Here is a 16,141-nt window from a genome sequence, read left to right on the forward strand (position 1 = left end):
CCCCGCAGAGGCAGCCGGTGTAGCGCCCGCGGGCACCCGCCCCGCCGCCAGCGAGGGACCGGCAGAGGAGGCAGCGCCTGGAGCGGAGCGGGGCCGGGCCGTACCGGGGACCCGCCGCTGCCCGTGAGCGCCCCGGGACCCCCCGGGACCCCCCGGGCCCGCTCCGGGGGGGCGGAGCCAGCGCCGGGCTTTCCTTCCCGCCGGGTCCCGGCAAAACCCGGTCTGGATACGCGGGGGACGGATCGGGATCCCCCACCCGCGATGGCTGCACAGGGGGGCGGGGGGGTGTCCGTGTACAAGGGGGGGTCCCGGCGATGTTGTCTTACTCTGGGGCCGCCGGACCCTCCGTGGGTCCCGGCTCTCAATATCACACTGATCTGATCTGAGATGTTGCCTTCAGCAAACCTCATGGTGTCTGTATATAGTTCAGCGGAGAAAAGGATAAAAAAAAAAAGACCAAAAAAAGACCAAAAAAAAAGGAGAAAAAAGAGAAAAATGAGAAAAAAAAAAAAAAAAGGCAAACAACGGCCTGCTGTTTGAAACGTCACTCTGCTTTTTCTGTTTTGTTCTTCCATCTCCTGTTTGCCCCCATCCACACCCAGGGTGCTGGGGGGGCTAAGGTTGCTTGGCCAGGCTGGTGGGCACCCACTGAGCTGCCCCAGCCCCACTCCCATACCCCAAACCCTGACTCATTGCACCACCACCCTCCCACTCCATGTGGCGCTGGCACTGCTGGGCTGGGGACACCTTGTCCTGCTGTCCAGGACCCCCCAAAACCCACCCTCCTGCCTCTGCTTGGCTTCACCAGCACCCATTCTGTGGCTCGTCCTGTGCTTCTGCTGAACTCCACAATTCTCCATGCTGAATTGGAGGAGGAGGAGGAGGAGGCATTTGCTTCCTCCGTCCACATGGGCCTGGCTCACCCCTCACTGCCCTGGGTTTGCTCAGCTCCCTCGGCTTTTGCTTCCTGGCCACCTCAGTGGAGCTGGGGGGCTGCCCAACACTTCAGTAACCCCTGCCCATGTCCCCAGGCTCCACAGCCCATATTTGTGTCACCCACACCCTGACACAGGTGGCAACCAACCCAGGGTGAACCAACCCCAAATCTCATCCTAAAAATGGCCACTGGCTGCCACCCACCTGTGCAGCATCCTGCAAAGGGGGGCACACTGCTGGTCCCATCCGTGTCCCCCGTAGAGCCAGCGCCCCATGTCCCCACCACCTCTTGTGTCCCCTCCATCCCACCCACCCCAAGGTTTGCTGACCACACAATGTCTGTTATTTCAGCAGCTGCCTCGGACACAGGAGTGAAAAACACAAAAGAGGAGGTGAGAAAAACAAAAAAAAAAAAAAAAAGGGAGAAATAATAATAAAAATAATTAATTAAAAGAAGAAGAAAAAAAAAATCCCTGTGTCCTTGGCAGCGTTGCCTGAAATCTGGCTATTTTTAGTGACATCTTGTACATATGACTGTAAAATGGTAAACCGTGTGTATTATATATTGCCTCATTATATAGTGTATATATATGTATACATATACATATATATAATATATATGAAGACTGTAAATGTTAAGACTAGTGTTCTTATTAGTATATTGCTTCACACTGAAGATTGTGTGTAACAAGCTGTTTCTAAAAGATGTTTATTTTCCTTAAGAGTAAAAAAACAGGTCATTGCATTCAGAGCGTCAATAAAGATACAACGATTGTTTTGGAAGTACGTGGCGCCCTGATCGTGGCCTCTCTTTATCCTTGGGGGGCTGCTGGGGTCCCCCCTGGGCTGTGACAGCCCCTGGCTGGTCCTTTGTCCCCACAGGTCTTGCTGGAGGGGATGGGGTATGGGAACAGGGAGACAGCACTCGCCGGGACATCATGGGGTGAAGAGGGGGTGAATGGGGTCCCTCAGCACCCAGTGCCCCCATCCCTGCCACCTTTGTCCTCCCCTCCCATGTAGCCCTGTGGGGACAAGGCATCCACAGCTGTGGGGGGTCCCTTGCCCCCCACTTTTGGTGTCAGTCCACCTCCAATCCAGCACACACCAGTATAAATAATCAGCTTTAATTGTCTGTACAAAACTCTCCAGCTATGAAAATACCGTTTAAAAAGGGAAAGGGGGAATGGGGGGAGGCGAGGGGAGGGGTCTATGTACAAGAGGGGGTGAAGCAAGGACAGAGGTGCACCCACCAGCCCCCCAGGAGCCCCGTGCCACCCTGCCATCCCTTCTCGCAAAGCCTGTCCGTGCTCCGGGGTGGTGGCAGCTCTTAATGGGGGGGATCAGTGCTTGGGGGGAGGCGATAGGGTGGGGGACCCCTCTTAGCTACCATGGGCATGGTCGGGGAGGGGGCACTTCACCGCTGCCATGGGGCCAAACCTCCTAAACCAAGCCCCAAACCCAGGGGGTCGTGCAGGAGTGGGACCCACAGGGGGCCGGGCAGAGACCCCAGGAGGGGCCCCCACCGTGTGCACTGAGGGGTACAGGTGGCACCGGGGGATGCAGGTGGCACCGGGGGGGTTCCGGTGGCACCGGGGGCAGCTGCCGCGCGTGCCGGTGCCCTGCAATACTGTGACAGTGTCACTAGAGGTCCCCACGCCCCGTCCCCCACGCGGGCTGGGGACACGGACACGGCCGTGGAGGGGGGGGAGCCCACCCAGGGTACCCCACGTGTGGCGTGGGACCTCCACCCCGCGCCCACATCAGGCACCACCCGACCCCTCCGCACCCATCCCTTCCCCTCCAACACCGCTCCCTAACATCATCCTGCAGGGAAACTGAGGCACGGCCTCCTACCGCCCCACATCCCGCACCCAAGGGGGTGGCAGGGGGCTGGTGGCCCCTTCCCCACCTATCCCGACGTGACGGTGGTGCCACTGCCCAGCTTGATGATCATCTGCTGGCAGTCGTGCAGCGTCCGGCGGTCGCCCAGCTTGTCCAGCGTGCGGGCAGCCTCGGCCAGCATCCCCACACGCTGCCCCGGGCCTGCCAGGAAGCTGGGCGGGAGGTAGCAGCAGGCCAGCAGCAGCGCCTCGGCGTGTTCCCGTGGGGTGGGGTGGCTTTCTGGCTCGCCAGCTGCAGGGGACAGAGCCAAGGTCAGCACCAAGGGTGCCCGTGGACATCACTGAATAAATCTTGGGGGGCTCAGCATGGGGATGGGGTTATTCGCCCACCCTGGAGCTGGTGCCACCACCAAAGGAGGGGCTGAGAGCTCACATGTCCCAGGTCTTGGGGTGCTGCAGGTGGGGTGTCCCACCCCATGACCCACCATCTGTGGTGTTGGAGTGCTGCAGGTGGGAAAGGGGTGTCCCACTCTATGTCTCACCCCGTATCGCATCATCCAAGGTTGTGAGGGTGCTGTGGGTGCAGATGGGGTTTCCCATTCTGTGTCCCACCACTCAAGAGTTGTGGGGACTGCTGTAGTGGTGGAGCAGGGTGCCTGCCCTATTTCCCATCCTCCAAGGTGGTTACAAAGGTATCCCACCCCATGTCCCACCACCCAGTGTGCGGGGGTACTGTGGGTGCAGAGCGGTGTGTCCCACCCCTGTCCCACCACATATCCCACCACCCACAGCTGCTGGGGTGCTGTGGGTGAGGAGCAACGTGTCCCACCCCATCTCCTACCCCGTGCCCACCTGTTTTGCTGCCCTGCACCCCTCTCCTCCGCAGGCTGCGGTCCAGCAGCTGGTGGGTGCGCGTGGGGCTGGCCCGGGCCATCAGCCTGGCAGTGGCTTCGTGCAGGAACACCTGGATTGGGGGGGACAGTGAGCACAGGCGAGTGCCGGGCACCAGGGGACCCAGCAGGTGGCAGGTCGGGGGGCTCACCCGGCGCATGGCGGGGCGCAGGGTCTGTGCCAGGCGCCGGAGGCTGCTGAGGTCCTGCTGGAAGCCACGGAGCTCCAGGGCGGATGCCTGGTAGAGGCAGCTGCGCTGCTGGCTGGCCCCCATCTGCTGCTGCCACAGGTTGGTGCGGGTGACCAGGAGCAGGTCACAGAGCAGGAGCTGGACTGCCTGGAAGGACAAGGGGATCGGGGTGAGCAGGGGGTCGGACAGACGGACGGGGGTGCCGAGGAGGTCCCTGCGGGCAGGCGCTGCTGCGCGGGACCCCCGCCGGGCTGCATGGCAGGGGCATTGCACTCCCAGTCTGACACATGCAATGCAACTACAATGCACCCCCGCGAGGGTCGGGGGCACCTCCCGCCACGGCTGGGGGCTCGCGGCCGCTTCGCGCCTCCCCAGCCCAGCTCACCTTGTCGATGGTGCCCTTAGGGGGGCTGCCCAGCTCCAGGCTCTCCCGCAGGCAGCTGCTGGCCTTCTCACAGTGGCTCAGGGTGGCCTGGCTCCCATCCTGTTTGCTCAGCAAGGCACGGACAGCTCGGAAGGAGTGCAGGGCAGCACGGGCAAGGGGCTTCCTGCAACGTGGAGGACACATGGTCACTGCAGACCCCTCACTGGGCATGGCTGTGCCCTTCTTCAACACCCACCAGGTGCTCCAAGTGCGTTCAGAGAGGCTGTGCCAATCCAAGGGGGAGGGGAGGCAGGCAATGAGGTTCCACTCCTGTCCCCAATGTCCCCAGCACTCACTCAGAGCTCTGCAGTGCCCGGGGCATGGTCTCCACCAGCGGGTAGAGGCGCTCAGCCCCCTCCTCATCTCCCTGCAGCCAGTGGATAACGATGCCAATGAAGGATGCCCACCACTTGGACACGGGGTCAGTGCCTGCGGGGTGGGAGGGACACAGGAGCAGGGTGTTCCCACTCCCATGGCCCCCCACATGAAGTGATCCCAATGGGGGATGCGCCAGCCTCACCTGTGACAGCTGCCAAGCCGGAGGTGATGGAGGGTGCGGGGCCAGGTGTGCCACTGACATCTGAGCAGCCATTGAGCAGCTGGAGGTACTCGAGGGCGTCGGAGAACCGCCTGTGGAGAGGGGCTGTGAGGTGGCTGGCTCTGCACCAGGCAGGGGGAGAGGGTGCCCACCCCAGCACTCACCCCTCTCCCTGGGCAGTGGGACGGCCGGGCTCAGGGATGGCCACACAGCACAGCGCCTTCTCCAGGAGGTGTTCACGGAAGAGCTGGGTCACCTGTGCCAGCGGGTCCACTGGGGCACAGAGGTGGGGTCAGCGGGTACACCACACCCCAAAATGGGCGATGTGGGGGTTTGGGGGCTTGGGATCACCTGGGTTGCCAGCGGAGCTGTAGATGGTCTCCCTGGGGACACCCTTGACCGCCCAGTCCCCATCAACGAAGAAGCGGTGGCCCAAGGGATGGCAGAGCCACTGCATGGCAGGGGGCACAGCCCCACCATGGGACAGGGCCACGCGCCGGGCACTGCAGAGGAAGGGGCGCTGCAGGGAAAGCAGGGGGTCAGGGGGGACCTGAGACCCCAATCCCAGGGGACACAGGGGATGCCCCAGTGCCCCACACTCACCGCCAGGAAGTGGAAGCAGCGGTGCAGGCTGGCCTTGATCCGCAGGGCAGCTGCCACATAGATCTCAGCCAGCGCTGCCACGGAGATGGCGTCACCGGCGCACTCAGCCAGGTTGACGGCGCTCAGCGCCAGGTTGATGGCCAGCAGATGCCCTCCAGCCTGCTTCCCTGTGGGAATGGGGGACAGGAGGCTCAGGCATGGGGTCAGGGGGTTGTGAGGACACGTGGGGCACAGGGGTCCCGTCCCTCAGTCCCCGTGGCATGGAGCTGTACCGGCGAGGTGGAGCTGGTGCAGACGGTGATAAGCCATGGCAGCGTCGCGGGCGCTCTGGCGGACATGGGCAGGGGGCGGGGGGTCCGGGCGCAGCCCTCCGGCACGAGCGGCCAGCCAGCGACCCACCCAGAGGCGCTGGAGCAGGTGGCGCAGGAGTGTCCAGAGCAGGCTGCAGGCCAGGTCCCCGTGAGAGGCCGGCAACGGCCGCCCCAGCGCCCCAAGCGCCGTCCGCAGGTGCTGGGCCCCCTGCGCGAAGTCTCCCTGCGCCCCGGAGAGAGAGGGTCAGTGCGGGCAGGGTGAGGGGACAGGGCAGGGGGGGCAGGGGACATCATGCACAGTGGGACATACCCGGTCGAGGTCGAGGTCGGCCTGCCGGCGGTGCCGCCAGAAGAGGATGGAGGGCTCGGAGTGGGGGCGAGTGACGGGCTCGCCGCAGACGAAGAGCCGCACCACCGCGCCCAGCACCAGCGCCACGTTCAGTGCCCAGAAGGCCAGCGTGGGCCACAGCCACTGCGTCCACCCCCATGGCTCCTCTGTGCGGGGATGGGGTCAGCAACACCCTGCCAATGCAGCCCCATGCCCACCCCAGGGTGTCCATCCCAGTGGCTTTCAATATGTGCCCATCCCAGCAGCATCCACCCAATGGCCTCTCCCCCATGCCCACCCCAATCATCTCCCATCTCAGACCCACCCCCTGCTAATGACCTTCACTCCATGTCCACCATGACCACCTCCACTCTGATGGCCACCACTCTGACACCCCCCATACCAACAGCCTTCAATTCATGCTGACCCAAACAGCCTCGAACCAGGTAGCTCCTACCATACACCCACCCCAACATCCTGCACCCTGACAACAGCCTCTAATCCATGCCCACCCTGACAGCCTCCATCCCACACCCATCCCAACAACCTCCATCCCAATGCCCCCCACCCCACACCAGAGCTTACCCAAAGTGCCAGACTCAGCCATGATGCTCCTGCCGGGACCAGCAGTGTCCTGGCTCTCCAGAGGGGCTGGGGAGCCAGAACCCCGGAGGAGGGAGGCCAGGGGGTTGAAGGAGAGGCAAAGGAAGACGAAGGTGCAGAGGGCCATGCGGGAGCGGTCCAGCATTCCCTGGCTGCTGGGCGAGGGTGGAGGGTGCTCCTGCTTCACCTGCATGGGCAGAGCTGCTGTGAGCTCAGGACACAGGCATGGACATGGGGTGGTGAGGCACACACATGGGATATAGGGCCCGGGATATAGGGCATGGCATCCAGAGCATGGGATACACAGCATGGAATATCGGTGTGATGGGGGACCGGCATGGGATATAGGCAATGGGATATAGGGCTTGGGGTACAGAGCATGGTGAATGATACACAGGCTGGAATACAGGGGCACGGATTTCAGGGTATAGACATGGGGCACAGAGCACATTTTAGGGTAGAACAAAATTGCCTCCACACCCAGCCCCAAATCATGTGAGGAGCAGCCTCAGAGAACAAGACCAGGGCTCTCAGCTCTTTCTCCATCTGGTACACTTTGCCTTTGGCACCTCCTACATGAAGCAGCAGATCCCCTGTCCCACTCAGGGCAGGGAGATCCCCCCGGGGCCCTCCCTCACCTTGCCATGGTCACAGAGGGGGCTGTCAGGCTCTGAGTCGCTGCTGCTGTTGCTGCTGCCGCCACTGAGCGAGAGTGGGCTGCTGTGGGATGGCGAGCCCACGTCTGAGGGCGGCGGCGTCAGCATCTCCATCACCTCTGCCTTCACCACCTCCATGGGGGCCTCCACCTTGGCCCCCCGCCTGCAGTGGGTCCCCAGGGCGTTCGCGGGCTCTGCAGGAAGCAGAATAAGCTGATGGCTGCTGGGGGCATGGAGCTGAGCCCCCCCCACCCCAAGAGCTGCCCTTCCACTCACGGTTCTTCTGCATGGCCATCTTCAGGGCGAGGTTCTCCTGCTTCAGCTTCTGGTTGCTCTGCTGCAGGAAGCGGATGTACTCGATGGCCTTCCTCAGGATCGCCGACTTGTTGAGCTGCCAGTGGGCAGGGACGATTGAGCCCAAATGCTGGGCAAAGCCCCCCCCATTGCCCGGCCCTCCCCCACCACCCCCCACTCTCACCTTGGCCTCAGTGCCCACCACCAGGTCCTTGAGCTCCACGATCTTGTCGTTGATGGAGGAGCGGTAGCGCTTCTCGATGGCGTTGTGGGCCGTGCGCTTCTCGCCCCGGCTCTGCACCAGCGCCGGCTTCCCGCTGGGCGCCAGCCGGTTGATGGGCAGCTTCTCCGCATCCACCACCAGCGGCACCGTGGCCAGGATGGCCCCTCCGCTCACCAGCGCCTGCAGGGGTGCAGGGTGGGGTCAGTGATGGTCCTGAAGCAGCCCCCCCACCCCGCAGCTTCCAGCAGTGGGACCTACCGGCACCTGGAGCGGGGTGGCAGAGCCACTGGCACTGGTGGCCAGGGAAGCAATGGTGGAAGTCTTGGTGCTGCTGGTGTCTGTCTTGACGGCCGTCAGCAGCAGGGAGTCAGCCTTGATGAAATGGGGCTGCAGGAGAACCTGAGGGGCAGTGGGGGGTCAGAGGAGCTGTGGGGGTCATCGGGACCCCCCACCCCTGGCCCTGGGCTTACCGGCACTGGCTGGATCTGTGGCGAGACAGACTGGGTGGTGGGGGTGGCGGGGGCCAGGAGCTGCTGGGGTGCCACACTCTGCACGGGGCCGGGCAGTGTCACGGGCTGGCTGGGTTGTGGGGTGGGCAGGGGGCTGGGCAGGGTCTGCCCCACACTCCCAGACTGCACAGCTGGGCATGGAGCAGAGGACAGCGTTACAAGAGCCCCTGGCACCAGCCCACCCCGCACAGCCCCATCCTGCAGGGACACGTCCCCCCTCCAGCAAGACCTCCATCCTGGGAGCCCCGATCCCGCCCTGCACCCCCAAATCCTCACCAGGGAAGCTGTGCTGGTTCTGGTAGCCCACCAAGGGCTGGGGAGTGAACGGGCTGGGGGACGCAGGGACGAAGCTGGGGGCCAGCATGACGCCGGGCTGGGGCTGGGGCTGGCTGCTGGGCACCACGGATGGCTCCTCCTTGACACCCAGCGATGGCGCCGGCAGGAGCGGGGCCGGGGGCTGCGGGGCAAAGGCGGCCACCCCGGGAGACCCCACGTAGGCGCTGCCGCTGGGGGCGGCGGGGGGCGGCTTGCTGGGACCCAGGAAAGTGTTGAGGGTGCCCGGCGTGGAGGGGAGCCCCGAGGGCACGGCGCTGTCCGGGGCACTGAACGGTGAGTCAAATAGCCCCGAGAAGTCACTGTCCGGCGTGTTGATCAGCTGCAGCATGTCTGTAAAACACATCCCCCGAGCCGTCAGCTGCTGCTCCGCACCTCCCAAGGTGGGCCTGGGCTGGCCCTGTGCTGCCCTCCCCACAGTGTAATATTTTGGGGGCAGATCCCCATAATCCAGGGGCAAAATTCCCCAAGAGCCCATGAAGCTGCTGTGCCCCGTTTCTCTCAGCCTCGCAGCCATCCTGCCAGTGGGGAAACTGAGGCACAGCGCTCAAAACGGGAGTGTCGGGGCTTGGCCAACAGCAATCTGTGGTTTTCAGCCTGGTCTGGGAATGCCAGGGCACACCTCAGCCTGTCTCTGATGTTGAGAGGGGCTTGTGCCAGCTCATTCATTCATTTACTCTGTACTGGGAACCCGACAATCCCCAAATCAGCCCCTGTATCAAGGGGAGGGGGTGCTCGTACTGCGACAGTGGGGTGGCACCCCCGGGACGTGCCAGACCCCAGTGGCAGGTCTGTTTGATCAAAACAGCCCTCAGGGGGGCAGCTGGGCAAGCACAGGGCTAAAACAGCCTGAGAGGGGATCTATCCCACTCAATGGGACCTGAGTGCCCTGGGGTGCCCCCACAGACACATCGGGGTCTCTCCACTGAGGTGTCCTGGGATGCTCCCCCCATGCAGGGAATGCCCCCATCCCAGTACCCCCAGGTTCATCCCACCGGGGACACACAGACCCCAGGATACCCCGCACTCCGGTACCCCCAAGCGCACCCCCCTGCACGCACAGACCCCGGGATACCCCCAGGGCACCCCCCACGCACACACCCCCGGGATGTCCCCACCGAGCCACACAGCCCCGGGACACCGCCTGCCCCATGGGGTGCAGCACTCCCAGAGGGACCAGGACGGTGACCCCCGCCAGACGAGGAGGAGGCGGCTGGCGAGGCGGGGGTACCTTTAAAGGCGCACTCCCTGCAGGTGGGAGTGGAGGGTCCCCAGGAGGAGGCTGCAGCCCCCGCTCAGCCCCGTGCCGGGCAGCGACGAGGCCCTGGGATATTTTAAAGCCATGTTCTCGCCTCCTCCCCGGGGCCCTCCCCGCGCTGCCCGCGCCAGGGCTGGAGCGCGGCCGGCGATGGGGTGATGCGACTCCGCCAATCGCCGCCTGCGCGCCCGCCGGCCGCCCCCGGACAGCCCCCGGCGCCCAAGGTGAGCCCGGCACCGGGTTACTCGCGGGCACCCGCCGCAACCCGCCCGCGGTTACTCGGGGTCACACCCCGTTAACCCCTTTGCCTGCGCCCCATCGCCCCCGGGGCCCCCCAGCCCCGTGTGACCCCCCTCACTCATTGCCCAGGAGTCCCCCCGCAACGATCGGGGTCTGCACACAGCTCTGTTACACCCAAAAAACCATTCAGCCCCCGGCATCCTGCCCTGTGCAGGTGGGTGTCCTCCCAGCCCCCTCCCTTCCACTCAAGAGACACACACACACACACCACACCCCCCAAGGCTCCCTCGTGATCCAGAGCAAAGTCTAGGGTTGCAGAGAGGGGGTGCTCCCTCCTGTACCCCCCCTCGCTTCCTGTTGCCCAGACTGGGGGTGGGCACGGCTGTCCCACCCTCCTGGCACCTTCCAGGTGTTCCTATCCTGTGGCATCCGCTGCCACCCATGCCATCAGCAGGACATGGGCACCCACCAGTGCCACCTCCACCCCCCCTATGGGACCCTGTGGGGCAGAGACACACGTCTGTGAGTCCTGGCAGGTCCCAGCAGGCTCAGGGCACCCACATCCCTGGGCACACTTCCCACATCACCCTAGGGTTGGCACAGGCATGAGGGACAACCCATGGCCAACTGGGGACCAGTGACAAACCCACTTTGGGCAACTGTGGGGTACGAGGTTGCCTGGCTGGCTGTGATACAAAGGAGCATGGCAAAACCCCACAGTGGGAAAACCTCATCCCATAAGGCACCACTCAGCCCTGGCACAGCTCCTGCTTCCCTGCCCACGCCAAAACCTCGCCAAGAAAAGCAGGTGGCACCTGGATCTGCTTTGATCCACCCCAATCACCACTGGGATGAACCTGCAGACCTGGGATGCCATCTCCACCCCAGATCTCAGAGGAGAGACCACCACGGACCACACAGTGGGGCAGCTGTTGGAAGGTTCAAGTCCTGCTCCCGCCTTGCCGCGTGTTCCACCGGCTGTGCCGGATGGCGTGGACCAGCAGAGCTGGTGGAGCATGTGGCAAGGCGGGTGCGGGGCTTGCCGAGGGCTGGGATCCCCAATTTTTTGGAATCTCCGTTTTTTTGGGATCCCCAATTTTTTGCTTCCCCAGTTTTGACTCCCCAATTTTGTGGAAACGCTGAACTCGGCGCACGTGGTGCTATGGTGGTGGGAAGTGGGTCCCCTTGAGGAATGTGTCCCTTTGGGAAGTGGGTTCCCTCCGGGAATGGATCCCCTTGAAGCATTCCCATCCCAGGGACCCCCAGACCGGTGGGGAGGTGGGTGTTGGCGGGAGGCAGCCCCGGGGCTGGAGCAGAGCCGCCCCATCTCACCACATGCCGGTTGCATGGGTTGGGAGAACCCAGGCGTCCTGGAGGGAATGACCGAGAGTAACCCCGCCGGTGACGTCACGGAGGGGCGGGGCTACCGGCGACACGATGCTGTGACCGGGAACGGGGGGGGATCGTCGGGGCTGTCCCGGTATCGGCACCTCCAGCCCGGGGGTCCCGGTGTCCTGTGTTCCCCCACTCCGAGCCCCCCGCTATGGACCGGCCCCCGGTAACGGAGCCAGCGCGGTTCTGCACCGACTCCGCGCTCCAGCAGCCCCGTGTCCCCCTCCCCACGCCGGGCCCGGCACCAAGCCCGGTCCGCCGGCCAGCACCGAGTCCTGGTTGTGCACCGATCCCACTGCCCCGGCCATGTCCCGGTACCAAGTTCCCTGACCGTGCACCGAGCCTGGACTCCCCGGCCACGGCCACGCACCGAGAGCGCCCGCCCATTCACCGAGCCCCGGTTATACCCCCAGCCCGGTCCCGACCACGCACCGAGATGCGGTTATGTCCCCAGCCCTGTTCTGACCGTGCACCGAGCCTGGTTACACCCCTACCCCGGACCCGGTTGTGCCCCAAGTCCCGGTCATACCCCCAGCCATGTCCCGACCACGCACCAAGACCCGGTACCGCACCGTGCCCAGCCCCCGGCCATGCACGGAGCCTGGTTTTCCCACAGCCCGGTCCCGGTCATGTACCGAGCCCCAGGACTGCACCGAGCCCAGAGCCCGCCGTGCACCGAGCCCCGGTTACTCCCCCAGCCCTGTTCCGGCCATGCCCCAAGCCCCGGCCATGCCCCATCCCGTCCCCGCCGGGACCCACCGTCGATGTCGCTGAGCAAGGCCGTGTCGATGTCGCTGGCCCCGGAGAGGCCGAGGGACGGTGCCAGCCCCTCCAGGGCCGCGTCGTCGAAGGCGAGAGAGCTCATTCCGGCGGCTCTGGTGGCTCCCGGTGGCTCTCGGTGGCTCCGGTGGCTCGGGCGGCTCTAGGGGCGACGGGACCGCCTGCCCGCCATGGCCGCGCTGGCCCGGGCACAGACACCACGGGGACGAGCCGCCAAGTTGCTCCCGCGAACCGTGCCCAGAGCTGCCACCGGGAGAGGAGGGCGGGGGGGATGGATGGAGGCGGGTCCGCCGCCGCGTCCCGCCCCGCCCCGCCTCCCCGCGCCGCCCCGCCGCACCGGGACCCCGGCGGCACCGGGCAGGGACCCGCGGCACCGGGCAGGGACCCCGCGGCACCGGGCGGGGAGCTGGTGCACCAGGAGCTGAGCAGGGAGTAGAGCAGACTGCAACCCCTGAGCAGGACACCGTCCTCTGGGGATGTCACCGACCCCTGGGGATGTCACCGACCCCTGGGGATGGGCACCGAGCCCTGGGAACAGACACTGAGCCCGGGAAAAGTCATCGATCTCTTCGCGTGTCACTGAGCCCTGGGGACATCATTCACTCCTGGGGACAGGCACCAAATCCCTGGGCTGGGCTCTAAGCACCTGGGCCGGGCATTGACCCCCTCAGTCCCAGACAGGGCACACAGGCAGCAGGTGGGAGGGCCAGCATGGGCAGGAGGTGGTGGCCGTGGCTGCAGAAGCCTCTGCACCTCGTGGAGGCCACGTGCTGGGCGCGAGGTTGGGCCACTGAACCAGCCCTCTTAAGGGCCCTGTGCCTTCCATGTCCCAGCTCCAGGGCTAAGAGCACATCCCACCTGTGCTGCCTGCCCATGGCATGGCCCACGGTGGGAGAAGCTCTCACCCCCCTGGTTAGGGACACACCAATGCTGCCTTGTGAGCCTCAGCTGAGCCCATGCACCCTCCTGAGGGTTGTGGGATCCAGGAAAAACGCTGGTGCCATCGGGATCAGTGCTGTGGCTGCTGCCCAAGTGTGGTGGGTCTCAGTGTGGGAGCCTCATGCCAGGACAATGCCATGCCCTGTGCCCTGCAGAGCTCCATGGTCTGTCCTGCTGCTGGGATTCATTTAGGACAAGAAAATGTGCTGCAATATCAGCTCTCTGGAAGTTTGCCCTCTCCTGTGTCACCAAGCACAATCTGAGGCTACCTGGGAATTCATTAAACCTGGCTGCACCTTAGAAACTTCCCTTCAGCCTTACTGGCTCCCACGTGGCAGCACAGCAGGCACCCCTCTGCAGTGTGTGGCACGGAGCACCCCAGGGCTCATTGGGGACCACAATGAGCACCCTGTGTGTGCACGTGGTGGCAGCAGAGCTGGGGGTGCAGAGCCCTGCTGGTCCCCTCTGCACCCTCACCCCCACTCCAGCCTCCTCAATCCGGGGACATTGGCCTGTGTCCGAGCTGGGGACAAGCCCAGGGAATCCTGGCTCAGCTCTGCGCCAGCAGCTGGGGCAGCGTCACCCACACATTGGGCACCATCAGCTGCTTGGACATCCCTCACCCATAGCAAACATCACTGAGGGAAAACCCTCGGGAGATCCATGACCTGCCATGGGACATGCAGGGAACAATGTGCTTCCCTCCCATTTTTATTGGAGTCACTGGGGAGAAGCCAGGCTCTGTGGTGGTGCGGTTTCCCTTTCCCTGGTGCAGTCCATGTGCTGCAGGAGGAGAGGGCAAGTTTCCAGGGCTGGGGAGATGGATGTGATGTGGCCCCCATGGATTTAGAGCAGCCTCGTGCAAGCATGGGGGTCACAGACCTTTAATAACCCCTGCAAGATCCGGGGCACAGCTCTCCCTGAGGGATATAGAGGAACAAAACCACACAAACACAGAGGGGGAAAATCGCATACAAACATGGAGGGGGGAAATAATACATGCAAACACAGCTTAATCTTTGCACGAGCTGTGTGCAAAGCTGGATTTTGCCAGGGCCCTTCCCCGATCCCGATCCACAGGGTCCGAGGACGCCGGGAGCCCACACGTGGTGCTTCCCCTGCTCCGGGGTCGGGGGGGGAACACCCCAGCAAACAGCAGCATCCTCCGTGCACTGGGGAAGGACGAAGCAGCGCGGAGACTCCGTGGGCCGGGTTTGGGGGCGATGGATTCCACGAGGGGTGGGGCTCCTCGGGGTGCGCTGGGTTGCGGAGTAGGGAAAACCCCGCCCGTAGGACCAGGGCCACGCAGCCAATAAGCGCGGCGGCCCTGAGTGGAGTGATTCTACATCACGGCTCGGGGCCCGCGATTACATCATGTCAGTCCTGCGGGGATGGCGGACGGGCCACGTGGTCGCTCCGGAGTCGCTGAGACGTTTTCCTGAGCGCAGGCTGGGAGGAAACCGCAGGATGAGACAGAAAACAAACCGGCCCCGGGATGGCTGGGCTCTGGCCGCCGAGCCGGCCGGGCGGGCTGGTGCGGCTCCGCGGGGCTCAGGCGCTGGAGCATCTCCCCGAGCGGCACCGGAGGCAGCCGCAGCTCCGGGACGTGCTGTGCCTGAACGGAGCATTCCTCATCTTGCTGGCCCCTCGCTCAGCCAGCTGGGCTCTCCCAAACTTAGACCCCGGGTGTTTCCCACCTGCCAGCACACCTTAGCCCTGCGCTGGAAGCAGCGTGCCATGCTCCGTGCCCAGCCTTTGGCATCCTGCCTGCCCCGGGGGTTGTTTTGTTCTGGCAGAGCGCGGCGTTAATCATTAATTTGTGTCGCAAACAGATTCAAAAGCCTCTTCTCTCTTTCACTGCCTGTGACTTGGCTTTGCCAACTGTCCCTTCCTGAGCCACAGCTTGGGGAGATGCAGACAGGTTTGGTGGCACTCCAGTGCAGCCCCTGGTCCGGGTTTATTTACCCTCAGGTGAAATGGGAAAAGGTAAACGCCCCTGTGGTCATTTCCCATTTGCTGCCCATTCCAGAAAGCAGTGACACACAGGCTGCCCGAGGCTTTGCCCATATGGGGCTCCGTGTCATGCTCTGTGCCTGGGCTTGGCAGCCCACGGTGGAGGGCAATGATGTGTGGAAGCCCCCAGCCCATGCTGGGAGTTTGCACGGTCGCTGTGGGAGCAGGCTTGGAGAAGAGAAGACCAGCAGGGTTCACAAATCTGGGGAAGCCATGCTCAGTTTGGGAAGTTGGATCACCAGCAGCTGGAGAGGCACAAATGGGAAAAACAAGTCCCTATATGCTTGTCCTGCTATTACACTCTTCCCTTTGCACTCACTCTGGCCCCTGTTGGAGGCAGAATTTGGGGTTAGAGGGATCTTTCCCTCATGAGTGTAACCGTGAGGCTGCGGAGGACAATGCGGTGAAGCTCCTGGAAGGAGCAGCCCCCTGCTCCCACAGCCCCTTGCTCCCACAACCCCCACTCCCACAGTCCCTGCTCCCACAGCCCCTGCTCCCACATCCCCCACTCCCACAGCCCCTGCTCCCACAGCCCCCACTCCCACATCCCCCACTCCCACAGCCCCTGCTCCCACAGCCCCCACTCCCACAGTCCCTGCTCCCACAGCCCCCACTCCCACATCCCCCACTCCCACAGTCCCTGCTCCCACATCCCCCACTCCCACAGTCCCTGCTCCCACAGCCCCCACTCCCACATCCCCCACTCCTACAGTCCCTGCTCCCACAGTCCCTGCTCCCACAGCCCCCACTCCCACAGTCCCTGCTCCCACATCCCCCACTCCCACAGTCCCTGCTCCCACAGCCTCTGTTACCACAGACCTCTGGCACAGCGCTGGACA

At 64.0% G+C, this 16,141-nt stretch overlaps 2 protein-coding genes across 5 annotated transcripts in view; one reads left to right on the forward strand and one right to left on the reverse strand.

The window, feature by feature from the left end:
- The window catches only part of RAI1 (retinoic acid induced 1), a 74,596-nt gene extending 72,874 nt beyond the window's left edge, over positions 1-1,722 (forward strand). For all 4 annotated transcript variants that reach the window (XM_032126081.1, XM_032126082.1, XM_032126083.1 and 1 more), the window contains one exon: positions 9-1,722. In XM_032126081.1, the coding sequence (XP_031981972.1) occupies positions 9-23 (15 nt within the window). In that variant the 3' untranslated portion in view covers positions 24-1,722. The remainder of the gene's footprint in view (positions 1-8) is intronic.
- A 322-nt stretch (positions 1,723-2,044) lies between these two features.
- Positions 2,045-12,626, reverse strand: SREBF1 (sterol regulatory element binding transcription factor 1). Its single transcript, XM_032126086.1, has 19 exons — positions 12,330-12,626; positions 8,624-9,013; positions 8,309-8,478; positions 8,097-8,237; positions 7,800-8,018; positions 7,598-7,712; positions 7,304-7,515; positions 6,648-6,852; positions 6,045-6,229; positions 5,696-5,957; positions 5,424-5,590; positions 5,172-5,340; positions 4,985-5,093; positions 4,803-4,912; positions 4,579-4,711; positions 4,244-4,406; positions 3,820-4,005; positions 3,630-3,741; positions 2,045-3,069 (listed from the first exon to the last, which is right to left on the reverse strand). Exons 1-19 carry the CDS (start codon positions 12,433-12,435, stop codon positions 2,846-2,848), a joined length of 3,378 nt encoding a protein of 1,125 aa, XP_031981977.1. The 5' UTR covers positions 12,436-12,626; the 3' UTR covers positions 2,045-2,845.
- Positions 12,627-16,141: the final 3,515 nt, after the last annotated feature.

Source organism: Corvus moneduloides, chromosome 16, assembly GCF_009650955.1.
Source record: "Corvus moneduloides isolate bCorMon1 chromosome 16, bCorMon1.pri, whole genome shotgun sequence".
NCBI classification, from domain to species: Eukaryota; Metazoa; Chordata; class Aves; order Passeriformes; family Corvidae; genus Corvus; species Corvus moneduloides.